This window comes from Hyla sarda, chromosome 2 (assembly GCF_029499605.1).
Source record: "Hyla sarda isolate aHylSar1 chromosome 2, aHylSar1.hap1, whole genome shotgun sequence".
NCBI lineage: Eukaryota > Metazoa > Chordata > Amphibia > Anura > Hylidae > Hyla > Hyla sarda.
Window position 1 is genome coordinate 456520569 of NC_079190.1, and position 27025 is coordinate 456547593.

At 41.0% G+C, this 27025-nt stretch overlaps 1 protein-coding gene and 1 long non-coding RNA gene across 10 annotated transcripts in view; one reads left to right on the forward strand and one right to left on the reverse strand.

Moving 5' to 3' along the window:
• ROBO2 (roundabout guidance receptor 2) overlaps positions 1-27025 on the reverse strand; it is a 524692-nt gene that overhangs the window by 132329 nt on the left and 365338 nt on the right. For all 8 annotated transcript variants that reach the window (XM_056559374.1, XM_056559371.1, XM_056559377.1 and 5 more), the window contains exons 3-6: positions 22890-23047; positions 21919-22039; positions 16406-16544; positions 2119-2246 (exon numbers count right to left, since the gene is read on the reverse strand). In XM_056559374.1, coding sequence (XP_056415349.1) covers positions 2119-2246; positions 16406-16544; positions 21919-22039; positions 22890-23047 — 546 coding nt within the window. The remainder of the gene's footprint in view (positions 1-2118; positions 2247-16405; positions 16545-21918; positions 22040-22889; positions 23048-27025) is intronic.
• LOC130357051 (uncharacterized) overlaps positions 1-27025 on the forward strand; it is a 133451-nt gene that overhangs the window by 11343 nt on the left and 95083 nt on the right. The window contains exons 1-2 of one of the 2 annotated variants that reach the window (XR_008889087.1): positions 13669-13911; positions 19091-19184. The exons of the other annotated variant lie outside the window; for it this stretch is intronic. This is a non-coding gene — a long non-coding RNA (uncharacterized LOC130357051). Of the gene's footprint in view, positions 1-13668; positions 13912-19090; positions 19185-27025 lie in introns of those variants that run through there. 2 annotated transcript variants of the gene reach the window in all.

Sequence of the window (27025 nt, forward strand, 5' to 3'; positions counted from 1 at the left end):
ACAATCCCTGTAGCAAGACAACACAAACATAGACAATTTGGCACATTGTGCCCTTAACATTTTTTTAGGGATATTCTTTTATAAAAATAATACTTCTAGAGGAGTATACATCTGTTATATGGACCTGTTTAGCTTTGGTTGGATATTTTTGTAACCTTAATACTCTTAATATAAAAGCTGAAAAATCAGCAGATGATTTTATTTTACCTATATGCTGGATCTTTGTAAAATATCCAAATCAGCAAACTGACATTTCCTAATTTACTGTGTATATTATTGTGAAAAACTGATCAAAATCGGTATAAGAATTCATACCCCCAATGTAATATATACTAGAGAATATAGCAGATGTTCAGGCAAATAGCTTCCATCTCCAAGAATTAACCCATGCGTGAATTTCATATATAGGCAGGCCAGCACCACAAGGCAGTTCTGTTTCCCTCTCCGATAAGATATTCACATGGGTTTACATATGATGTATTGTGGAAAAATAAGGAGCTGGAAATGTGATAAAAATACTTTTATTAACCTTATAACAGCTTGCATGATAGCACGAAGCATGCGCCACTAAACTGTGAAATAGTGTTTCCACTGAGTGGAGAAAAATCATTCGGTGCAATTTCATCCCAGAATGGAAAAATGATATTTATAAGATTTGCAGAATTCCTCGAGTATCTATGTTTAATCGTTGCTCGAACTATCCTTTGTGAGAGTAACATGTTTTAAAGGGGAAATGAAGACTAAAATCTAGAAAACACATTTCTTCTCTTGTGTGGTGACCATGTGGTGTAAAGAATATTTTGACCTATGATGGGTATGTTCACACTATGGAATTTCTGCACCGAATTTTGCTACATGAATCTATTGTTGGTGTAAATGGGTTCTCCGTTGACCCATTAAAGGGGAACTCCAGCTCTAATACATCAAAAGGATAGGGTATAAGATGTCTGATCGCATCACGTCCCCTCCCATAGACTTGCATTGAGGGGGCAGGGAGTGATGTCACACGAGGGCGGAGTCCTGACATCACGATACTCCAGCCCCGTGGTCGTCGCGCTGCACACTTGGAGCCTCCAGCGCTGCGGAGAGCTCGCAAAGGTGGGTACTGAATAACAGACTATGGGGGGGGGGGGTCCCCAGCGGCAGGACTCCCATGATCAGACATCTCATCCCCTACCTTTCCAGGCCCTTTTGGCAGATTTCCACATGGAATGTATTGGCGTCATAGGTTGGCGTAGGGCTGTACAAGTCTGCGTGGACCTAGTATCAATGTATTACAAAGCGGCTGCTGCAAAAGGAATCTCTGCTCTACATTTGGCGGGGGGGGAGGGGGGTATCAATGTTTGACAATTTTTGTGCAATGCCCTAATTTTTTTCCACTTAACCCAAAAAGAGTCGCACATTTTTGCAACAAGATTTAAAAAAAATGTTTCGTCACTTTTCAAAAAACGTTTGCAAGTAAATTAACAAAAATCACAGATAAATTACTACCCCCCCCCACCCATTCTGAGTTATTTTGTAGTTTTACAGCAACATGTGGAGGTCCACAGTTTGGAGACCACTGCGCTACGAGGCCATTATTGACTTATCGGAGATTGTATTTGCCATTCTTGTCTATCCAAATATTATCAGGCAGGGGGTAGTTGAGAGGCCTCTATACGTAAGAGCAGTGGTCTCCAAACTGTGGACATCCACATATTGCAAAACTACAACTCCCAGCATGCTGAAAGTTGTAGGTTTGCAACAGCTTGAGGTCTACAGTTTGGAAACCACTGCTCTAGGAGGCCACTCTTGACCTATCGGACATTGTAAGTTTGTGTGAATGTAGGACCACATTATGAAACACCACTTGAAATGTTGCATATGTTTGTGTGGTTCATTTTATTTATTTGATTATGGAGTGCTACATTTTAATCTACCTGATAGGCTATATGGATGTCCAAGAAACCAAGATGTTGACTGTTTTGCACTTTTCTACCCACAAATAGGACTTGACATGCTTGGTATTTTCTTCATCTTATACCATATTCTCCACCATAGCTCAGAAGAGTTTTAGTAGATAACAAAGCAAATCTAACCAATGGAAACAACGGTAGACCACAAACCATAACACCTTACCTCTTACTGTGAGTGTCGCTGAAGCCTCCACTTTACCAACGCGATTCTCTGAAATACAAGTATACGTCCCTTCATCAATACTCGCAGCCTTCTTAATACGCAAAGTGTAGTCATCCTTGATGTCATATCTATATTTTAAGGAATTAAAACAAATTAAAATCATAATGCAATCATGGATAATTCTTAAGGCCGGCAAGCCTTTACCTTAAACATATAGATCCATCACAGATTTACCGGTTAGCGCCATTCACCGTAGGCTTTAATAATTTCACGCTCCCATAAATCTCAAAGACAGTTTTATTACTCCATGCATTAGTTAAAAAACTTTGAGGCGATAAAATTTGTACTGCCATGTGCTCCCGGTATTAGGGTATTATTAATAATATCACTTTGTTCTTTCGCAATATGGCAACATGACAAATGAACGCTATCAGTTCTTGATATGACACATCGCGTGTGCGCTCCTTGACACTGTAAGCATTACAATGTTATGCTTTTGTGGCTTTCCAATCTATTTAATCATCACTTTACTCTGATAAAACCTTTTAGTCCCTTTGGCGAACAAGATTACATTAGTTTTACCTCGCTTGATGGAGCTTTGGGCATAATCAACATAATTCAAATGTTCTAAGGCTTGCCAAGGCACCAAACTGGAACTACAAATCCCAGCATCAACTTGAGGTACCCCTCCACTATAAAAGCATTTCTTAAGAGAATATATATATATATATATATATATATATATATATATATATATATGTATGTGTATTTACATTTACCGTATTAACATAAAATGTATATTAAAACTTGTTCTTTATTTGTTAATTGTCTTTTTTACAGCTGTGTCTTTCTATTTTCAACAAACAACATAGATTTCAAAAGTATTGAGAAAAAAAAATCTAAAAGGTGTTGGGTGCATATGTGTTTAACCCCTTTACTGTGAAACAAAGATTCGTTGTGGTCAATTGCCTTCACAAGTCACATTTGTAAGTTACATAATCAGTAAATAGAGTCCACCTGTCCGTAATTTAATCTCAATATAAATACACTTGTCCTGTGAATGCTTCAGAGTTTGTTAAAGAGCATTAGTGAACAAACAGCAGCACAAAGACCAAGGACCTCACCAAACAGGTCAGGGATAAAGTTGTGGAGTAGTACAAAGTATGGTTAGGTTCTAAAAAAAAAATATCCCAAGCTTTGAACTTCTCACAGAGCACTATAAAATCTATCATTAGAAAATGGAAAGAATATGGCACAACTGTAAACCTGCAAGACAAGGCTGTCCACCCAAACTGACAATCCAGGCAAGAAGTAAATTAATCAGAGAAGCAACCAAGAGACACATTGTAACACTGGAGGAGCTGCAAAAGGATTTAAGGATTATATTGGAATCATGCCATAACATTTATTAAGCAAACAAAACATAACAAAAATATGTTGCTGGGATTAATTTGAGGGTCACATAACTGTGGAATAGTAAGTCATGCAGAGTTAGACGTAAAGGAAACCTTCCAAAGTAGCTGTGCTAAAAATTCAATGTCACTGGATGGACGTGCAGTAAGGAGACAATAACATCCAAAGAAACTCCAGGGATCTCATTTATTTACTACGGCCCCAGAAAGAGATGGGGATAAATGCAGGTAAAGGTCTTGGCTGGAAGAATAACAGTGGAGAAAAGGCCAGTACAATGTTATGGGATAAGTCACTTAGCATTATAAGGCTGGACGGGCGGTCAAGGTCCTGCTGGATTCTACCACTGAAACCCTGCTTAGGAAAACAACCGGAACAGCCGCCAAATATAAAATATGGCATCTAATAATAAAAGGCTAAACAAATAGCCAGGCTGGGCTCCACAAGAGGTTTACAGAGAAAATATATAATTGAGTTCTATGAGACCCCATTAAATATTAAATTTTACTGGACTTTTATTTTTAGGAAAATAGCATCTATTCACTGCTAAAGATTGAAGAGAGAAATCTAAATCATTATGAATAAATCATTTATCTATCTTATACGCTTCTATCTATCTATTCATCTACAATATGTATCTATGTAATACCTATATATATTTTTAATATCTATCTACCTATCATCTATCTATCTACTGTCTATTCATCTACAGTATGTATCCATCTCATATCTATATATCTATCACATATCTATCAATCTATCTCATATCTTTCAGTCTATCTATCTATCTATCTATCTATCTTTTTCAAATCTCTCTATCTATTTCTCCCATAACTATATATCTTTCCATGTCATTATTCATGTATTTATTTGTTTATAGATAAATTGATAGATTTAAGATTTACTTGTTTCTGTACAGATAGATCAACAAATAAATAGAATGATAGATATAGTAACTTCTAGATAAATAATAGAAAATAGATTTGAACTAGATAGATATGAATGATAGATAGATAGATACAGAAAAAAAGAAGTGGCAGCACTCCAAAAATGGATAAAAGCAGGGAGCACGTCAGAGCGGAAATCCCTGGTCGTTGGTCTCCATAAATAAGCACAGGTACAAGAAGATAACTGCAGCACTCCAGAATGGTGATTCAAGTAAGTAGCGTTTATTCCATCAGAAACACATGACCGTGCGTCATGTGTTTCTGATGGAATAAACGCTACTCACTTGAATCACCATTCTGGAGTGCTGCAGTTATCTTCTTGTACTAGGTAGATAGATAGATAGATAGATAGATATCAATCCAAAGGTAGGCAGCACTTCTAGAATATTGGTAAGTCCTGGGGTGCAGGCTGGGGAACACAGTCCTAATCGCAGACTGTGTAGATAATCCAGAAGCAAAGAACTTCAGCAGCACACCTGTTACGCCTAGCGCTCCGGGTCCCCGCTCCTCCCCGGAGCGCTCACGGCGTCTCTCTCCCTGCAGCGCCCCGGTCAGTCCCGCTGACCGGGAGCGCTGCACTGACATGGCCGTCGGGGATGCGATTCGCACAGCGGGACGCGCCCGCTCGCGAGTCGCATCCCAGGTCACTTACCCGTCCCGGTCCCCTGCTGTCATGTGCTGGCGCGCGCGGCTCCACTCTCTAGGGCGTGCGCGCGCCAGCTCTCTGAGACTTAAAGGGCCAGTGCACCAATGGCCCAATTAGCTTAATTGGCTTCCATCTGCTCCCAGACTATATCTGCTCACTGCCCCTGCACTCCCTTGCCGGATCTTGTTGCCTTGTGCCAGTGAAAGCGTTTAGTGTTGTCCAAGCCTGTGTTACCTGAACCCTTGCTATCCATCTTGACTACGAACCTTGCCGCCTGCCCCCGACCTTCTGCTACGTCTGACCTTGCCTCTGCCTAGTCCTTCTGTCCCACGTCTTCTCAGCAGTCAGCGAGGTTGAGCCGTTGCTAGTGGATACGACCTGGTTGCTACTGCCGCAGCAAGACCATCCCGCTTTGCGGCGGGCTCTGGTGAAAACCAGTAGCCTCTTAGAACCGGTCCACCAGCACGGTCCACGCCAATCCCTCGCTGACACAGTGGATCCACAACCTGTGAGCTGAATCGTGACAGTAGATCCGGCCATGGATCCCGCTGAGGTGCCGCTGCCTTCCCACGGTGGTCGCTCAGCAATCGCAGCAGATTGCCCAACAAGGACAGCAGCTGTCGCAGTTGACCGCCATGTTACAGCAACTCCTGCCTCTGCTACAGCAGCAACCATCTCCTCCGCCAGCTCCTGCACCTCCTCCGCAGCGAGTGGCCGCTCCTAGCCTCCGCTTGTCCCTGCCGGACAAATTTGATGGGGACTCTAGACTCTGCCGTGGATTTCTGTCTCAGTGTTCCCTGCATATGGAGATGTTGTCGGACTTGTTTCCTACAGAACGGTCTAAGGTGGCGTTCGTAGTGAGCCTTCTTTCAGGAAAGGCCTTGTCTTGGGCCACACCGCTTTGGGACCGCAATGATCCTGCCACAGCCACAGTCCAGTCCTTCTTCGCTGAAGTCCGGAGTGTCTTCGAGGAACCAGCCCGAGCTTCTTCTGCCGAGACTGCCCTGCTGAACCTGGTCCAGGGTAATTTCTCAGTGGGCGAGTACGCCATCCAATTTCGTACTCTTGCTTCCGAATTATCATGGAATAATGAGGCTCTCTGCGCGACCTTTAAAAAAGGCCTATCCAGTCGCATCAAGGATGTGCTGGCCGCACGAGAGATTCCTGCCAACCTGCAAGAACTTATCCATTTGGCCACCCGCATTGACATGCGTTTTTCTGAGAGACATCAAGAGCTCCGCCAGGAAAAAGACTTAGATCTCTGGGCACCTCTCCCACAGTATCCGTTGCAATCTACGCCTGGGCCTCCCGCCGAGGAGGCGATGCAAGTGGATCGGTCTCGCCTGACCCAGGAAGAGAGGAATCGCCGTAGGGAGGAAAATCTTTGTCTGTACTGTGCCAGTACCGAGCATTTCTTGGTGGATTGCCCTATTCGTCCTCCACGTCTGGGAAACGCACGCACGCACCCAGCTCACGTGGGTGTGGCGTCTCTTGATTCAAAGTCTGCTTCTCCACGTCTCACGGTGCCCGTGCGGATTTCTCCTTCAGCCAACTCCTCCCTCTCAGCCGTGGCCTGTTTGGACTCTGGTGCCTCTGGGAATTTTATTCTGGATTCTTTGGTGAATAAATTCCTCATCCCGGTGACCCGTCTCGTCAAGCCGCTCTACATTTCCGCGGTCAACAGAGTCAGATTGAATTGCACTGTGCGTTACCGCACAGAACCCCTCCTGATGTGTATTGGACCCCATCACGAAGTGATTGAGTTCTTTGTCCTTCCCAACTGTACCTCTGAGGTCCTCCTCGGTCTGCCATGGCTCCGGCTTCATTCTCCCACCCTTGACTGGACCACCGGGGAGATCAAGAACTGGGACTCTGCCTGCCATAGGAAGTGCCTCTCCCCCCCTCCCAGTCCCGTCAGGCAAGCCTCAGTGCCTCCTCATGGCCCCCGTCCTTGTGTTACCCTGCCCCGTGCCAAGCTTCACCCTCTGCCCTCCCTCCCCATTCCCACTCCTGCTGTACTCCCTGCCTTTGAGGAAACCCTCCATTCACTCCCGGTGTCCTCGTCCCAGGTAAAGCACTTGTCGGACAAAAAAAGGGGGAGACCTAAGGGGGGGGTACTGTTACGCCTAGCGCTCTGGGTCCCCGCTCCTCCCCAGAGCGCTCACGGCGTCTCTCTCCCTGCAGCGCCCCGGTCAGTCCCGCTGACCGGGAGCGCTGCACTGACATGGCCGTCGGGGATGCGATTCGCACAGCGGGACGCGCCCGCTCGCGAGTCGCATCCCAGGTCACTTACCCGTCCCGGTCCCCTGCTGTCATGTGCTGGCGCGCGCCAGCTCTCTGAGACTTAAAGGGCCAGTGCACCAATGATTGGTGCCTGGCCCAATTAGCTTAATTGGCTTCCATCTGCTCCCAGACTATATCTGCTCACTGCCCCTGCACTCCCTTGCCGGATCTTGTTGCCTTGTGCCAGTGAAAGCGTATAGTGTTGTCCAAGCCTGTGTTACCTGAACCCTTGCTATCCATCTTGACTACGAACCTTGCCGCCTGCCCCCGACCTTCTGCTACGTCTGACCTTGCCTCTGCCTAGTCCTTCTGTCCCACGTCTTCTCAGCAGTCAGCGAGGTTGAGCCGTTGCTAGTGGATACGACCTGGTTGCTACTGCCGCAGCAAGACCATCCCGCTTTGCGGCGGGCTCTAGTGAAAACCAGTAGCCTCTTAGAACCGGTCCACCAGCACGGTCCACGCCAATCCCTCGCTGACACAGTGGATCCACAACCTGTGAGCCGAATCGTGACAGTAGATCCGGCCATGGATCCCGCTGAGGTGCCGCTGCCTTCCCACGGTGGTCGCTCAGCAATCGCAGCAGATTGCCCAACAAGGACAGCAGCTGTCGCAGTTGACCGCCATGTTACAGCAACTCCTGCCTCTGCTACAGCAGCAACCATCTCCTCCGCCAGCTCCTGCACCTCCTCCGCAGCGAGTGGCCGCTCCTAGCCTCCGCTTGTCCCTGTCGGACAAATTTGATGGGGACTCTAGACTCTGCCGTGGATTTCTGTCTCAGTGTTCAATGTCGTCGATGTCGGGATGTCGTCGAAACGTCGTATTTGATATGGGTCAATAAAATTCCACTTTTTGCACTCTATCTACGGGTGTGCTGCTGAAATTGTTTGCTTCTAGATAGATAGATAGGTATGATAGATATGATAGATAGATAGATATGATAGATAGATAGTAGATAGAATAAATATGGTCTAATCTACAGTTAATTCAATAGCATTTTAAAGTTCTGGTGTGATATTTCAGAGGGCTGGCAACATATCTAAAACTATTCTGTATGTAAACTGTGAACTGAGTGATAACTATAGAAAAGTCTGGAATGCAACCAGAAAGTGCAATAAATAACAAAAAGGTGTACAGAAGAGGAAACAATAGCCCTCTGTGTACAGTAAGTGTTGTGGGATTATTACTCTTCGCTCCTCGGGTCTTATAATAGAATGAAAACTCTACCTTGTGTTATCTGAACGCGTCTCAATGCGGCTTTTGTTTAAGGGTTTAACGTTCTCAGCCTTGTGTTCAAAGGTGCTTGTAAAACCTTTCAGAGATGCCATATTATGCCAGTCCGCTGAAGCCTAAGAAAGCTGCATAACTAGATATACAAGGGGGGACGCTCAGATCTGTTCTTAATTGGAAGCAGAAAAGATGACAGAACGGTAGTAAGAAGTCTACAGTATCAGAAACAGGGAGATCTGTACTGGAATACCTGGCAGCCATTGGGCCAGTATGAATGCATTGATTGTTGGTGATTGATGACGGGGGGGGGGGGGGGGGGGTTCGTGTACTACAGGATCCAGGATACTTTGCCACGCACATACGGCCCCCTCACTTCTATAAGAAATATTCAACTTATTTTGATTTGGCCCCTAGATAACATGCATTGTCATCACTGCACCATGGATCATCTGCTTACCAGCTGTGAAAAAGTGAGAGAACAAAAAAATAAAACAAAAATGAGAGAAAAAGGAAAACTAAAACAGGAGAATACAGTACATCACAGAAATGCTTTCGCCATCTGTTCTTATAAAGAACAAAAAATGTAATGAAGTTTCGACAGCTGATATGTAATATGCTGTTCTGAGCCTTGAGGAAGATGACACAGATTATGCTGTGCTTTGATTTGTTTTTCCTTTTTAGTTACTTTGTTGTTGGAATTATGTTTTATTTGGTATTTTGCAACATTCCAGAACAACAAGACTTTTCCTGTCCAAAGACACATGCAGTCATTTCAAGGGATCATACAAACAAAACACAGTTAGCATCCTAGCAAGAGAAGAAGAGCACGAATGGGGTGACTAAAGTTGTCTCCTTGGTTGTCTTGGCACTATTATGATAAATCCAGGCCAACACCCACCTACTTGATACGGATGTTACCACTGCAGAAAGTGAGTGGCTGTACAGTCATGTGTTTATAATATGACAGTGCACCTCAGGGGTGGTAACTGCAGAAAGAAAGTGGCTGCACAGTCATATGTTCATGATATGCCAGGGGACCTCATGGGCAGTAATTGCAGAAAGTGAGGGCTGCACAGTCATATGTTCATGATATACCAGGGGACCTCATAGGCAGCAACTGCTTAAAGTGAGGGCTGCACAGTTATATGTTCATGATATACCAGGGGACCTAATAGGCAGTAACTGCTTAAAGTGAGGGCTGCACAGTTATATGTTCATGATATACCAGGGGACCTCATAGGTAGTAACTGCTTAAAGTGAGGGCTGCACAGTTATATGTTCATGATATACCAGGGGACCTCATAGGCAGCAACTGCTTAAAGTGAGGGCTGCACAGTTATATGTTCATGATATACCAGGGGACCTCATAGGCAGCAACTGCTTAAAGTGAGGGCTGCACAGTTATATGTTCATGAGATACCAGGGGACCTCATGGGCAGTAACTGTTGATAGTGAGTAGTTGTACCGTCATATGTTTATTAATATGCTGCGGGATCTTAAGGGCAGTAACTGTAGCTGTGTTCTTAGCCATGCAAAGTTATGCTTTAACTGAGTTGTTTAGAAATAGTAGCTGGAAATGCATAAAATCTCAATAAAAAGGTTTTTGATTCATATGATTTGATTGTACACTGTGGGTATATATCAGAACACAGAGAAAAGATACAGATGTTGCACACATTAACTATAGCATGACGGCAGGACATCTAGATAACACCTGAGCCAGCAAATATATTGCAGTAAGTGTCATTGCACACAGTACTGTATGCATCACTGCTCACTACATTCACTGGGCTCTATCACACCCAGCATAGATAATGTAATGTAGTGAGTACTTTGATGCATTGCCGCTTAGTATTGGAGCGGGGAATGCAGTCTTTGACAGAAGTCCCTACTCCTGTTGTCCATTCAGTGGTGCACTATGCCAATAATGTAGTTCAACACAGAAATGTAGTGGTTACCCTATCATTATTGATGCTGTTACCTCTGTATTGTGACATGAACCATGGTTTGTCTTAAACAGATCAAAAGTCTACTTGTCTATATATGTCCTTGTAGTCTACATTCAACCTGTTTGAGTCCACTATACATGGTAGACTATGCTTCTGTAGTGTAGTCTAATGGAAACTGTAGGCAACCAAAATAATATCCTTTAATTCCATGACAATTCAGGGGATTGGGAGCTTAATAGCAGAAAACCTGAGCTACAATTGCTGCAAAGATACATTAAGAAATGAATCAGCAGAAAATGCTGGACCGAAAAATGACACAATGATAAGGTGGACATTCACCGTCCTCAGACATGTCCTCTCAGAGACAAATTTTCTCAGCCCTCAAAGGACTACACAAAATGTATCTCATGGAAAATCATTTATATCGTGCAATTTAAAATTTTAGAATTATGGAAAAAGAAATAAATAAAAGCCTTGTGTTTGTAGAGTGTAGATCACATTACTGTCTTTACAGAGTTTAGCAGAAAAATGACAGCAAAAGCTAAAATCCAGTTCAATTGGAAAACAAAAATCATTTTTATTTCTTACATTAGAACAACAGCTTTACCCCTGTGTGCCGCCGGTACATCCAGCATTTGTAGCTCGGTAGAAGTCTCCTGTTTTATTGATGCCGACAAACTTAATTTGTTTTAACATTTTGTCACAAGAGACTCAGTTCAAGAACCGGTCAAGGTACAGTAGTGAATATCCAGCATCTCCAGATACTGAAGATGTATGGTGCCCTGTATATTGTGCAGGATTTCTCTCTTTGGGTTGTAGATAGCATGGCCCAAGCAATGTGTATTAGGAAATGTATCAATACTCTGAACTAAATAAACAAAATATATAATTATATAGGAGAGCAAAGGATATATGTTAAAGTGTACCTATCGTTAACAAAAACTTTCGATATAATGTATATATATATATATATATATATATATATATATATATATATATATAATGTAGATATATATATAGACCGGCGTGTCCTTGCGCAGGTGCTTCAGATTTGGTTGAAGGAGTGAGCGGCATTACTTGTTCCTAATGTAGATAATACTATTATATGTATATTTGTAATATACATTGGTTACAAAATGTGCATATTTTTGTCCCTGCAGCTATTACCTGTGTGTCTCTATGAGGAGTCCAAATACAGGAAGGGAGGGTGGACAAGCGGGGCTCTGTACACCGAGGACAAGCAGGGCTCTGTACACTGAGGACAAGCAGGGCTCTGTACATTGAGGACAAGCAGGGCTCTGTACACTGAGGACAAGCAGGGCTCTGTACACTGAGGACAAGCAGGGCTCTGTACACTGAAGACAAGCAGGGTTCTGTACACTGAGGACTAGCAGGGCTCTGTACACCGAGGACAAGCAGGGGTCTGTACACTGAGGACAAGCAGGGCTCTGTACACTGAGGACAAGCAGGCCTCTGTATACTGAGGACAAGCAGGGCTCTGTACACTGAGGACAAGCAATGCTCTGTACACTGAGGACAAGCAGAGCTCTGTACACTGATGAAAAGCAGGGCTCTGTGCACTGAGGACAAGCAGGGCTCTGTACACTGAGGACAAGCAGGACTCTGTACACTGAGGCTCTATGACATGTTCCTGGCTCTCACAGCAGGCTGATTGACAAGCCAGGAGCCTACACAGAGCCCTGCTTGTCCCGCCCTCACTTCCTGTATTTGGTCTCCTATAATCAATGTATATTACAAATATACATTCAATGGTACGATCTACATTATATAAAAAGTTTTTGTTGATGACAGGTACACTTTAAATGTTGAATTTACATGTTACACATGCAGTTCCTAGATTGTGCTCTATCAGTGGGTTGTGACAATAGAGGGATTTATAAATTGATTTGTGCCTGGTTTTTGTTGTAAAAATGTGCGCACAATGGCAAAGAAAAAATACAGCAATTTTCTGCTTTAAAAAGTGGTAAAAATAGTGGTGTTTATTATGAAGTTGAGTGGGTGCGGTCTCCAGAAAATGTTGCTAAATGAAGTGAAAATCTATTTGTTTATATTCTGATTTATTAGAGATAAAAAATAACCAAATTTATCAAAAAGTGTGCGTGAATATTAATAAAAATTAATAAAAATGACTCCAATAAACTTCAGGTTTACATTTGCATATGAAACAATGTTCTTAATCCCCCCCTCCCCTCCCCCTTGACTGTGATTTTTAACAAACCTAACACTGCTGCATCTATAGGCTGAAACAAATTAGCACTGAAATTAATGACCATAAACCAGACATAGCCCTGGAGTTTACAGGTTTATAATGCTCTGCATTATATATGTCAGCTTGGGAAAAACATTACAAGACAGAAAAAGTACTAATTTTAGTTTTGGATTTGGCTCACAGTTCAGATTAGAAAGTTCCCCCAATTGCCCTGCAATTGTTCACGAAATGTAATATATAGGAGCAGGGACTCCTTTCAAAAGCAGAGTCCCTGCTTCTGTGTTGTACACTGAGTGCATGGGCTGGATGCAGAGCACTCAGCCCAGAAAAATGTAGCAAGTGAAAGCTGTGATGCATACAACATCACTTGTTACCTCTGGGCCACTCAGACAGTCTATTTCTTAGACTATAAACTTACACTAGACATTCTTTAGAATTAAACTGTTTTTTATTTACCTACCCTCTATGTGTTCTTTTATGCACCATGGTCAGCTTCTTCTGCCCCTCTACTGGAATACTTTATTGGTTTCAATAGGTTAGTGCTGACATCATATAGTTGCCCTAGTCTAAAATTATCCTATCCTGGTGATTCCATCTATTTATTTTTTTATGTAATTGAGGACACAGATCTATATTTTACCTCCTGAGATGGCAAACCACTCCAGTCCTCGAGATAGCCAGTATAAAATCACATTACACGATCGTAGTAAAGCACCATACACATTTTACTATGTTTCCTTAACCTCATTCCGTAAAAAGCATCAGAAAATCTGTTCTGTACATTTATTTTAAGAAATTTAATTTAGGCTTTCCATTGCCTGCTACTACAGCACGGGGCTCCAGCCAAACATCCCCCGCTCGAGCTGGCACTTCCCGTTCCTGAATGTTGTCCTTGTATAATCATAAAATGTCTATTAGGGGCTTCAGAAAAGTCAAGTCGGCAATTCTAGGACAGATTTTTACAAAAGACAGAAAAAAAAATAAAAAGCATCATCCCAGAGTCTAAACACAAGCGTTCAGTCTAAGCACATTTTTCTACGAGACAGCAACACATCTTCCCTGGCGGTGAGCTCGGAACGGCAGCCCTGTTCTGTACAGGAGGTTAGAATAGTTATTACATTGTCACAAATTTCCCCTTGTAATTGAAAATCTCTTCACTGAGCAAAGGGAAGAATTTCTGTTTTACATGCTTTGTAATTACAGCATGCAGCTGCCCTCTAAGACATATCATTTTCCCAAACCACATGCCCGACCTACATTTAAGGCAATCCATTCATTAGAAGCCATATAAATGATGACCCCTTCTGGGAGCAGAATGCAGACATAGCAGATATAGATTCCAACAATGTATCATTTTATGGATATTATATGTGATGTCATTGACTGCCTTATGGATATGCTTTTGCATTTTGTCTATTACATATCCAACCAAAATCATTAAAGGTGACCTGTTTCATAGCGATGAGTGCTCCTAAGACAGTGTTTCCAAGCTAGGGTGTCGCCAACTGTTGCAAAACTACAGCCTTTGCTGTCCCAGGGATTCACTGTCCCCATGCTGTCCCAGTGACTACCCTAAACTATAAACTAACAGTATCTAAAATAATAATTTGCCACTAGGACTCAAAGCACTGTTTCCAAGCCAGGGTGCCTCCAGCTGTTGAAAAAATACAATTCCCAGCATAACATGAGTTGTAGTTTTTCAAAAGCTGGAGGCGTCCTGGTTTCGAAACATTGCCCTAGGATATAGATGGGTACAAGAGTAATGCTAAACCTGGTAATATGCTGAATTATTATTATGCTCTTTACATCGGTAGTAGTGAATAGTAGTGATTTTGCACTAAATGTCAATGTTACTACAAGTTTTACACAGAAAATGTAGGGGATATTATGGGATACATTAGTGATGTATTGTTTATCATGTGACCTAGTTGTAGTTTTGCAACTGCTGGAGGCACACTGGTTAGAAACCATTGCCCTATGAAACTGTTTCCCATTCAGGGTGCCTGCATGCCCGGACAGCATGCTGAAAGTTGTAGTTTTGCAATGGCTGGAAGCCCCCTGGTTGTTTATCACTGCCCTAAGATATACAGGTGAAACTCAAAAAAATGGAATATTGTGCAAAGTTCATTCATTTTAGTAATGCAACTTAAAGGGTGAAACTAATCTATGAGACTCATTAAATGTAAAGCAAGATAATTCAAGCTGTGATTTGTCATCATTGTGATGATTATGGCTTACAGCTCATGAAAACCCCAAATCCCCAATATATTATATGATTTGGGGAGCCATGTCATCTGTTGGTGTTGGTCCACTGAGCTTCATTAAATCCAGGGTCAACGCATCTGTCTACCAAGAAATTTTGGAGCACTTCATGCTTCCTTTGCTTTTAAGTTGCATTAAAGATGTATTCCAGGCTTAACTAACTTTTAACTATCCTGCCCATTATGATGAATTATGCTAGTTGTACATTTACTTGCTATACCGGTCTGCCATGAATCGTCTTCTTTTTATTCTTTTATGGTCCCCCCAGGTCTTGCGTTTCCATTTAGGTTCCAATGACGTTCGGGGCTTGACTGTATCTTGTATTTCCTCACAAGCCAGCCCCTGATGACATTTGCGGTCCATCTGTACGTAATGACATACCGGCATTCCCTGCGTTCCCTCATTCTGCAGATTGCCGAGATCACGGGACGCCAGCATGTCAGGATGTACAGATGGACCGCAAACGTCATTAGGGGGCTGGCTTGTGAGGAAATACAAGAAACAGCCAAGCCCCCTTACACCAGCTGCCGCCTCGAGCCACAAAGGATTCTGAAATGAACCATCGGAACCTAAATGGAAACGCAATACCTGGTGGGACTCCTCTTCTGGAGGAGAGTTCATTTGCATACCCTTTTTCCCAAGAATCAATGCTTGGGCTATAAGACTCCATACATCAGCTGGTGGTCTTCTCAATGGAACATACCTACAAAGGTCTCATCCTGCCAGCTTGCACCCTGCAACAGGTGAGGGGTAACCCAAAACAGCTATTTATAAATCTAAACAAGGAAAAACAATTCCTTCCTAGACCTAAGTCAAAAGCTTCTTCTCACCCAGCCTGTTAGTACCCTTCTCTGTATGGATGAGAGATGAGAAGCTCAAAACAACTGTCTACAAATGGGTGATTCTTTCCTTTAGAGATGATTCTGGTAAAGCTTACATTCCCAGTCAGGTTTCAAGGCTCATTAAGGGGCCATAAATTGACTTACAGAGAAGTTACCTCCAAAAGGTGGCACTAGAGAGAAAGCTGTTTGCCTACTGGAGGAAAGAACATTTGCATACCCATTTCCCGGGGACCATTGCCTGGCCTATAACACTTTTTATGCAAGCTGGAATGCCCCACAAGGAGAAACTATTCCTCCCTAGAGCTAAACTATATTGAAACATATTGCAAATTCATTTTTAATTCAATATTATTTGCAGATATTTTTGTTTGTAAAGTGATACATTTTATTATATGAAGAACAAATACTAGAGTGTTCTTACAGAACCCGTTGACTCTCCCAGTAGAAAGTAACCAATAAACATTACAAAGAACAATAAAAAGAAGACCCACCTTCCTCTTGGCAAGTCAACATCATCTTTTTTCCACCGGACTGTCGGCTGTGGATCCCCCTGGACCTGACACCGGAATTCTACAGCCTCGTCCTCTAGAACTACCTGGTTAATTGGTCTTCGGAGAAAAGTAGGCCGTTCTTAGGAAGAAAAAGAGAAGACAAATGGTCATTATTAAATCCTTTAACAAATCCTTTGAGTGGAATTACTGTAGAAAAAGGTATGGGTCACCATTATCCATGTACAGCATAAAGTTTAACAAAAACAAGTAGCATTTGGGCATAATATTTTGAATAAGAAGGAATACACAATGGAAATAAGTGAATGCATTTGGAAAAATTACAGGTTTAGCATACTCGGGGGACTGGGACGTGAAACAATTTTACTGTCATGGGTAATATTGTAAGCACAGAGACGAGACAGATCTGGAACCTATTTTGTAACAACAAGGTGATGGTTGCTTTTATTTATTTCCTTAGGATATTTTTCTTTAAAGTAAGAATATGTTATAGTTTTCAGAGGGGCATTGTGGAAACCAGGAAGCCAATTATGGCCTAAATATTGCAGAATCCCAATGCAATAATAGCTTTAAAAATAACACAGACTATATTATTTTTCAACAACTCGGCTCGAAGAAGAACCATTTTAATCAGTCAAACAGCTAATTGCAAAACTATAGAGTGAGCGGCGAGCCCAGCGACTGCCAATACAATTAACATTCTACGTGTGCGAGATAAACTAGATTAGAGGCTCCCACATAACTTGCTTTCAGTGCTAATCTCCCTGGATATGATCTGACAATGTGCGATAATAACCACGCTTCTCTTAAAAAAAAAAAAAAGCTACATTAATAAAACAAAGCTGCCGGCTATATCATATTTATTATCAAATCTTTCTGATTGGATTAAGTAAAATCAGCAGTGGTATAAAAGCAGAATTTGGGATATGTGAATTTTTGGATATTCTTAATTTATAGATAAATATTGGGGATGATTTGATTTCATAGAGGCCACATTAAAGGGGTACTTTGCTGTTGATATTTTATTCCTTATCCATGGGATAGGGGATAAGATGTCTGATCGCGGGGGTCCCACTGCTGGGGCCCCCTGTGATCTCCTGCAGCATCTAAACAAACGCTGGCTTCCAGTGGCAGTGGTCATGACATCATGGTCACGCCCCTCCATTCATGTCTATGGGAGGGGCCGTGATGGCAGACACGCCCCCTCCCATAGAAATAAATGGAGAGGGTGTGGTGTGACACATCACAAGGGGGTGTGGCCCTGTCATCACGATCACGGCCTCCGGCTCAGAGCATTCTGTACAAAATGTTATGAACGCTTGGAACACTGGAGTACCCCTTTAAGCTCCTTGCTTGTTATGGTTGACATATATATATATATATATATATATATATATATATATATGTAACTCATACTAATGTCTGCTATAACTAAGAATTCATACTTTTTCATATGTAAGTACTATATACTTTTACAATGAACAAATGTATAAGTGGACAGTTCAGAAATCTTTCTACTGATCTTTTAACACCTAGGCCAGTAACCATGACAAGTGAGTCTACACTACACTAAAAGACAGACGGTTTCACATTTATCACAGACAGGGATTCTTTACTGTAAGAGCAGTGTGACTAAAGAAGTACCGTATATCACAGCCACTAATTTCATATACCTCTATCTTTATAGGACATATCTTGTCTATTCTGATCTTTTTGCAATATATTCCCCTAGCTTTATAAGTATTATATATAAATACTTATTGGACCAGCAACCTGTCATTCATAATTTTCGGACATTTGCTTACATAATTCAAATAAATGGTTAGTTCAAGTTTTATTTTAAATGTTTAATTTTAACTTTTACATTTTCCCTGCCCTACTATCTATTTGAAACGTATCAGAGGTTCATTTAATTTTAAAATGCTCTAATTCAAATTTATGGATTCTGAAAATTATATTTGCATGTGTTATTTTGTCCATCTAAAAATAACAAAATGCATAAAAAAGAATGAAATGAAAAAGGTAAATTACAGAAACTAATGGTAACACATGAAGGTTTACAGTAGAGGTAGAGATGTCCATGTTTTCTGCCTCTCTGTCTTGTATCAACAGGATTTTCTATTGATTTCATTGTTCACAATTTAAAAAAGCAACCAATTAATTTCATCTTTTGTATTATGTATTTATTATACAAAATTTTCACTTCTGAAACATAATAATCAATATATTTCCAGCAACGTGTCTATAGAGAATACTGCGGAGATTCACATAATAGTGTATAACTTCTGTCCGGTGCAGATTACTTTATTTTCTAGACCCCTTTTATCCGTATTGATTTTTCTTTGTCTGTCAAGGATCTTTTGACTGGTGTTTGGCGTAACGCTACTCATCTAACACAACCTCGCAATGGCTTGCTGTGGGGTCCATGTCTGTTGCTTATTATCCATGAGCTTTGCAATGTCTTTAGAACTCAAAATTTTTACACACTTGAACCTCTATATTTAACCTCGAGACAACATGGCTATTACATTTTTTAAACATAAGAGAAGCCGTTTGATGATACAGTTTTAATACAATCACATGGTAAAAGGCAAGTGCAGGTATCATCTGTGTCAAGTCTGTTTCTCTCAAATCAATGAAATCTACGTGATTTTCTCTTTCTGAAAGGAACACATTGCTGATAATGGGCCCCATGTTGTCAAGTACAAGGATTCCAGGTCCAAAAAGAGGCCAAAAGCTGCATGCAAGTGACTTCAAAATGGTATTTAACATCATTTATTTTCTTCAAATAAGGGAAACAGCAGAGATAAGACCTCAAGTTGTCTTCTTTTGTCGAGTATTCTGTTCTACCAATTCCAAGTGGTAGTAAATGGACACCATTACAGCTTCCAAAGGAGTCACCATCCAGAATTAGGATCCTAAATTGCAACATAGCCTAGTTATATCCTAAAACATCCTGTCTCAGCTATAACTGTCTAAGGCCAGGAAAAAAAAAGTGCAGGAAAAAACACCAGAAAAACCAACACTGCATTTTTTTTTACCAATGTAAAACCCACATTGCGTTTTTAATTGTGATTTTGCATTGCCATTGACTTGTTTGGAAGATAAACGCCAGGATTTCACTGAAAAAAATGCCATGGTCTCAACATACTCAAAAACACCCCAAATGGGGAATGAGGGGTCCTAAGACACAATAACTACAAACCCCAGGGCCGAAGCCCAGGAGTCACTAACTCCCCTCTTTTTATAATCCCCTAAAATGTAACTTTTATTGGTATCTTATAAAATAATCCCACAAGATTGGTTAAAAATAAGTGTCAGAGTGTTGCTATAAGCAATCCAAAATGACCAGTAGGTCATGACAGGGGGTGGCTGTGCCCATATTTTAAGTTGCATGTCATTGTGTTGCCATTGCGGTCAGAGTGTTGCTATAAGCAATCAAAAATGACCAGTAGGGAAACCCCTGTCTGATGAACAATGTATTAGCGGCGCTGCAGCATGCCGCAATGGCAACACAATGACATGCAACTTAAAATATGGGCACAGCCACCCCCTGTCATGACCTACTGGTCATTTTGGATTGCTTATAGCAACACTCTGACACTTATTTTTAACCAATCTTGTGGGATTATTTTATAAGATACCAATAAAATTTACATTTTAGGGGATTATAAAAAGAGGGGAGTTAGTGACTCCTGGGCTTCGGCCCTGGGGTTTGTAGTTATATGGTCTCAACATGCTGCGATTTTGAAAATTGCCCACTGAGACCCAAAACACTCAAAAACACCAAAAATGCCAAGTGGGTATGGGGTTTCATAAACTCCTATTGATTCGCAGCTAACATCTGGCTACAGTGTTTTTTCACCGAGAAAACGCAGTGTGGCATTTTTGGCGTTTGGGGCATTTTTGGCGTTTGGGGCATTTTTGGCATTTGGGGCATTTTTGAAACAAGTAAAAACTTAGCCTAACTAGGCAGCATTAGCATTCTGGCAACTCTGTTAAAATCCAAGTTGAGGCTAAAACATCAGCCATGTTGTGTTGAGCATAATAATCTATTTTGGGGAAGATAGCTGTCTTTATGGTGAGACATTAAGGAAGCAGCTGTCCAGGATCAAGGATACCTATACTGGGTGTCTGCCTAAGAGGAAGCTGAATGTCTATTACTCATATGCTGATAGGTCCAATGGATGTATGTAAAAAAGCTATAAAAGGGGTGCACCTGGGTCAGCCATATTGAGTGTGAACCATAATTAAACAAACAAGGGCCCATTGCATTTGGGGCATTTATGACTAGGAATGATTATAATTCTATATGAGCTTATTGAGGCCCATATACTCCCTTCATATCATAAATGGTATGTTAGTACTGCATACAACTATCATGCCTAAAGTTATAGATAGATGTAACCTAAAGGGCTTTCTCCTCCATATGCTTTCTATCACCCTTAGCACTGCTCTGATGGAAACTATGAGCTGTCAAAAGGCAGTTTTTCATGTTAGCTGTTCACCAATTTCCTCTTTTCCATGCTGTGTTACTTCCTTGCATCCCTAAAATACCCTATCAATACCTACTACTAATAACGTCTTCCCTCCCTGGTTGTTCCATTTCTTCCCTCTCAAAGAGGGAGCAGGAGGAGAGACTGGTACACTTTTACATTTGTGCAGTAAATATCCAATAGTATAAAGAGATAAGCAGTCAGCACTAATTGGGACTTATATGTGTGTATGTCTCATACCTTTATTGACATATATGTATAACTTGATTGACGTGCAGTTGAATTACTCTCAGATAGGGATGTTGGTATAGGGTATAATTAGTAGAGCTATGCAAATCTTGCATTAGTAAGGCACTGTTCGATTGGTCGAGCATATATCCTTTCCTGAAGATCTTGAGGTTATACAGTGATTTTCGGTGATGTCCAGTAATTCAGATTGAGGATGTCTTTCTGTGAGGTATAGCGGGAGAACGCCCCGGCCCGTGGCATCTCAACCGCACTTACCTCGATTCGCGGCTCCCGCTATACATCACAGAAAGACATCCTCAATCTGAATTACCGGACATCACCGAAAATCACTGTATAACCTCAAGATCTTCAGGAAAGGATATATGCTCGACCAATCGAACAGTGCCTTACGAATGCAAGATTTGCATAGCTCTACTAATTATACCCTATACCAACATCCCTTTCTGAGAGTAATTCAACTGCACGTCAATCAAGTCATACATATATGTCAATAAAGGTATGAGACATACACACATATAAGTTCCAATTAGCGCTTACTGTTTATCTCTTTATATATACTTATACTCTTATGTGGAATTCGGGAATCACATTACCAGTATAGCAGCTTGGGCATTAAAATCTATACCATACTCACCTGTTGCAAAGCGCTGTATTATCCTTCAAAAAATCCAATAGTGTTTAACTCCCGCAAACTACATAGTTCAGTTATAGAATATAAATAGCGATAACAAAACAAAAAAAAAATCTTACCAAACACTGTTAATTCAGCTGGATCACTGTCTCTTTCTCCAACCATGTTGGTTCCTACACAAGTGTACATGCCGGCATCACCTTTCCTTGTGTTGGAGATCATCAGCTTCCCACCACGAATCTTGAACATGTAAAGATATTCAATGTCAAAATCTGAGCGGCATAAAACTACAAAAATTAAAAAAAAAACTATATCTACAAGTATTTATGATTCTATACAAATTTGGGTACAGTCATTTAGAAATAGTCAATAAGGAATAGTTCTATCTGTATTATAGGAGATAGTTAACTAAATAGGACTGACCTTATTTCTGTATCTCGGCTTATTACAAGGAAAGTCCTGACTTAGAAAACTAATTTTTAAAAAGAGAAGAATTAACTTCTAGACCAGTGGCCCAAACTGTGGCCCTCTAGATGTTGCAAAACTTAAATTTAATTTAGCCAATGGCTGTCCAGGCATGCTGAAGGTTGAAGTTTTGCCACATCCAGAGGGCCACAGTTTGAGACCACTGTTCTAGACCTTCATCAATAAGCCATAACAGAAATGGGTGGTCCCCAACCCAGTCCTCAAGGCCTACCAATAGTCCAGGATTTGAACTGTTCCCTGTTCTATTCCAATGAAGGAACTGAAAAAAACCTGAAATGTTGGTGGGCCTTGAGGACTGTTTTGGGGACTACTTCTCTAGGGGACCCAGCCTATCTGTGAATTACTGATTTCAATGGACATCATGAACTTCTTAATTTGACCTGTGGTGGTGCTACAGATGAATCAAACATGTGCTGTTAATTTTACTCCAAATAACAGGCATTCCTTGGTGATATCGGCTGATGGACACCAAGGATTTGACCAGCTTATTTTCATAATATTTTTCTAACAGGAAGAGAATCAACTAAAAAAGGCATTCTCTTTCAACTAAATATGCATGTTGCCCATAACCAAACCCAATCTGTTTGCCTTGAAGTCGACTTACACTTATCCTCTCATCTTTGTCATCTATTCGAACTTTGTCTTTCTTCCAGTAGATAGTAGGTTCTGGATGTCCTCTGGGTGGCTGGCACTCCAAAATGGCAGGTTCTCCAGCTGCCACCACCACATCTGTAGGGTTGAGCCGGAAGTCATCTCGAAGCACTGTTGAAGAAACATGAGGGACATTAAATCCACATTACACATACAAGTTTAACTTTAACATAATTACATTTTAAGTGAGGCTACAGATGTCTTGGGTTGCTTTTTATAATAGGCATTCAGAAACCTTCTTAGTGATACTACAGAGTTGGCATACTGTAAAAGTCTGTGAGCACTTGCTCCTCCACTCATTCCAATTTTCCAGGCCGATGCTAGACATGGCCAAGAATGCCAAAAGCAAGACGTAAATCAGCACTTCATTTGAAAATAAATTAGGTAACATATGTTAACATCTTATGTAAATGACATGTTTTAAAAGAGGGATTAGGGCCCTCATGTTGGCCGTATCTCTACAAAATTACATCCACTTCACGATTACTATTCCAAATGAAAACTACTTTACAAAGTAATTGGTTAACAACCCAGTGGAAGCAAAGAGACAATGGTTGTTTTCATATTACAACAAGAGATACATTGAAATTCTGTAAATATAAAGACATTCTACAGAAGGCAGTAAAGCATCGTAGGAGGCAAGAGGTTACAGTAGCTCCAAATAAAATAGAATTGTTAAGTGGTAGCTTTTTGACCAACTGCTACTTCTACCCCTGGTTTCCAAACCAAAACTGAAACGTCTGTGGAGCTTTCATGTTCATTTAAGCTTTTTCCACTCAAACAAATTTGTGGAAGAGAAATCCCCGAGATGTCAAAAGTCATCTATGCCAGTACCCTCCATGAGCCCAAGTCATAACCTCCCTCATACATCTGGTCTCTTGTGTGATGCCAAGATCACAGCTGAAGCTGGTCACCTTTCATCTAAGAACAACACAATTGCCTTTTTAGCATTTGGCTTATATGTAAAGTCTAATGTTGTTACATTATATGAGAGTTCATCTTCCACAATAATAAGTCAACAGGTAGAAAAAACACTATATTGCAACAATGGAATTTTTGCAACAAGGAAATTCAAATGCCGAAAAGTTAAGCATTCTACCAAGACATATTTTATAGTCATCTGGAACGGTTGAGAAGAATGCATATTTTATTGTAGAATAGTCCTAAAGTTAGTTGAATAGCTGAACATTTTGTGTGTATCAGAAGCAAGAAGTGTTTAAATGAATGGTCACGAGCACCTGTCACCGAAAACGAATCACTGCTTCCAGCAAGGCAACTGTTTACTAACACCTGCCAAACTAGGCCAGAATCCAGGTCCCGGCCACGCCATGTCATTTAGCAGGAGATCTGACACAGCACATTAATGCACTGATTTTTTTTCCCTTTCCTCGTCCTCCTGAATGGTTTTAAGTACGTTTAGATTAGCAAACAATATTTTGGATAATAATAGGAAATCAACCCTTTAGCTTCAGACTCTCCATCTACAACTGCTATCACAAAAAATATATCTCTATAGGATTTACATTTACATGATGATTACAAATAACCATCTGTCTGTTTCTAGTTTTTCAATCTGGTCCATGTCCCATGAGCTTCCCGTTTATGGTCAAAACAGCAAAGCTGGAAGGGAGAAAAAAATGTTGGCCTGTCAAGAGGAGAAGAATAATTGCATACGTATCCCAAAAGGACCAGGCTTTTTTTTTTCCTCAACACAAAGACTTGCTTGGATTAGTAAAACCTGGAATATCTTTAGATGTTGGAAGGTAAACAAAGCTGTGCCTGTCTAACCGAGTACAAGAGAGTATTGCAAGTTTTCCAGATGGTTAATAAAATGGAACTGACGTTCACCTGTTGCAAACTCACCATGGAGGAAACTGTTTTGGCAAATGAACATCCATGTTACTTGATATAACTTGTTCTCTGATGAGATGACTGGGGGACAACACTTCTAATGCTTAGGTTCCAAAGGTCCCATCAGTTGACTGGAAATCTATTCCTTTACATTACCCTACCATACCTGGCATAATGGTCTGACAGTTCTATAAAGTGCCTGTCAGGAAAACACAAAATGTGACTTTTACTCTTGGCTTCTCAAAGACATTACTGTTTGTGTAAGACATTATAGTTGGCTTGTGACCTCTCCAAGGGTCTAAGATCACAAAGTGGAAGAGCATAAGTGACAAGTTATTTTCAAGCCCACTGGTTGCCACAAGGGCACTGTTTATTGGGTACAACTGCACCAAACTATAAGTGCAGCCACAAGAATCAAAAGATATTGTCTTGTGGATAGGTTCATATGATTTGACTAAATTAAAGCAGACTGGTGATTCTACCCCAAAAATTTTTTGGGGAGTTTTGACAATCTCATGTGTAGAAGAACACTGAAGTACCTATAGGAAACCCAAAGCACAGATACAAGTGATAATAGTACTGAGATAGAACTGGACGGGGGAGCACTCACGAAGTCCACTCACCGTTACGATGCCAAGGAAATCTTAATTCAGGTGCAGGTTACAAAATCAGCCACACGCCAGGTTCCCGTGACAGGGGTTAGCAGCTTTCACGCCCGCTCAAAGGGCGCTTCTTCAGACCACACAAGTGATAATAGTCTGACACTAAATCATAATTCACTATATACGGTCTCATAGGTCTCATAAAACATGCTGATTGAACCGAACATCTGTACCTCATATAGGGTGGTGCTCTGCAATGTTGTTGAAATTAAATAACTAAACAAAGAGAAATCAATGCAATTGTGGCACTTACCAGTCATGGAATCTTCAAAGCTTTATTGTACAAAAGTGCACATAGATATAGCATTGTTGGCTTGAGGAAGTGGATGCATGAATCAGTTGTGCCAGTAGCACCCCTGTTTTCTGTCTGCCGCCTGCCACTGCATGTATCTAAATGCACTCTTTTAAAATAAAGCTAAAAAAATTTGTGACTGGTGAGTGCCGCAATTGCCTATAGGAAACCCATACAAACACAAGGATAACATGTAAACTCCATGCAGATGTTGCCCTTGGCTAGGTTTGAACCCAGGTCTCAAGCGCTGTAGCTCAACAACCACCATGTTGCCCAATGGCACACACACACACGCACACACACACACACATATATATATATATATATATATATATATATATATATATATGTATATATTATACATACATATATTTGGCTTAGGGTGCTTGTATAATAAAAAAATAAACAATACTTATTTGCACCAATCACCTGCAGCTGCTGTTCTGAAGACTTCTGGTCCCAATTGCTCTTGGCTGCTTTCTGTATTGTGTTGTCTCAGGAATACCCCTCAGCCGTGACTGACCTCAGGCAATGATTGGCTGAGTGGAAATTTCCTGCAGGGACAACATGTCAGAGGACCCAGGAAGTAGATTAGAGCAGTAAGTACTGGGAACAATCAGAACAGCAGCAGTGGGGATGGGCGCAGGCTTAAATGCAAAATGTGCAACAGGGCCTCCACCTATTATGTACCGTTCATAGCACAGGGGTCTTCTTATGTTCCAAAGAGACCTCTCAGGCACAAGTGCTGGAATGTAAATACATTCACAGCTACACCCCCTCTATGAAGCACTTAATACATAAATCTTTGCCTCTGAAAAGCAGATATGATTGAACAATTTTCTTTTACTATGAAAGAAAAAAAAATGGAAATAAATCTATTTTTGCCTCCCTTTATTGTCACAAGTGTTGCATACTTCTCGCCACTTGAACGTTTTTAATTTATTCCAGCTAATATTTTAGTAAGATACTATTTCAAGACCTTGTCAAAACAGCACCACAGAATAATTATGCGATGGAAAGTCATTAGTGAATGCATTGGTAATCATAACATCAGTGTAGAATTGCTCATTTTAATTTGATTCCTATTGTACAAAATGGTATAGAAAAAAAAATATTCTACCGAGGCTAATTATATAAGGATTACATGCATGCAGGGAATGTGAAAATAGCAAAAAAAAATAATAAATTTACATGATACACATTCACTCAAAGAACAATGTGCTTTTTACACAAAGGGTCATTTGTGCAAAGTAATTGCAAATTGTGCATAAATGTAATTGTAGG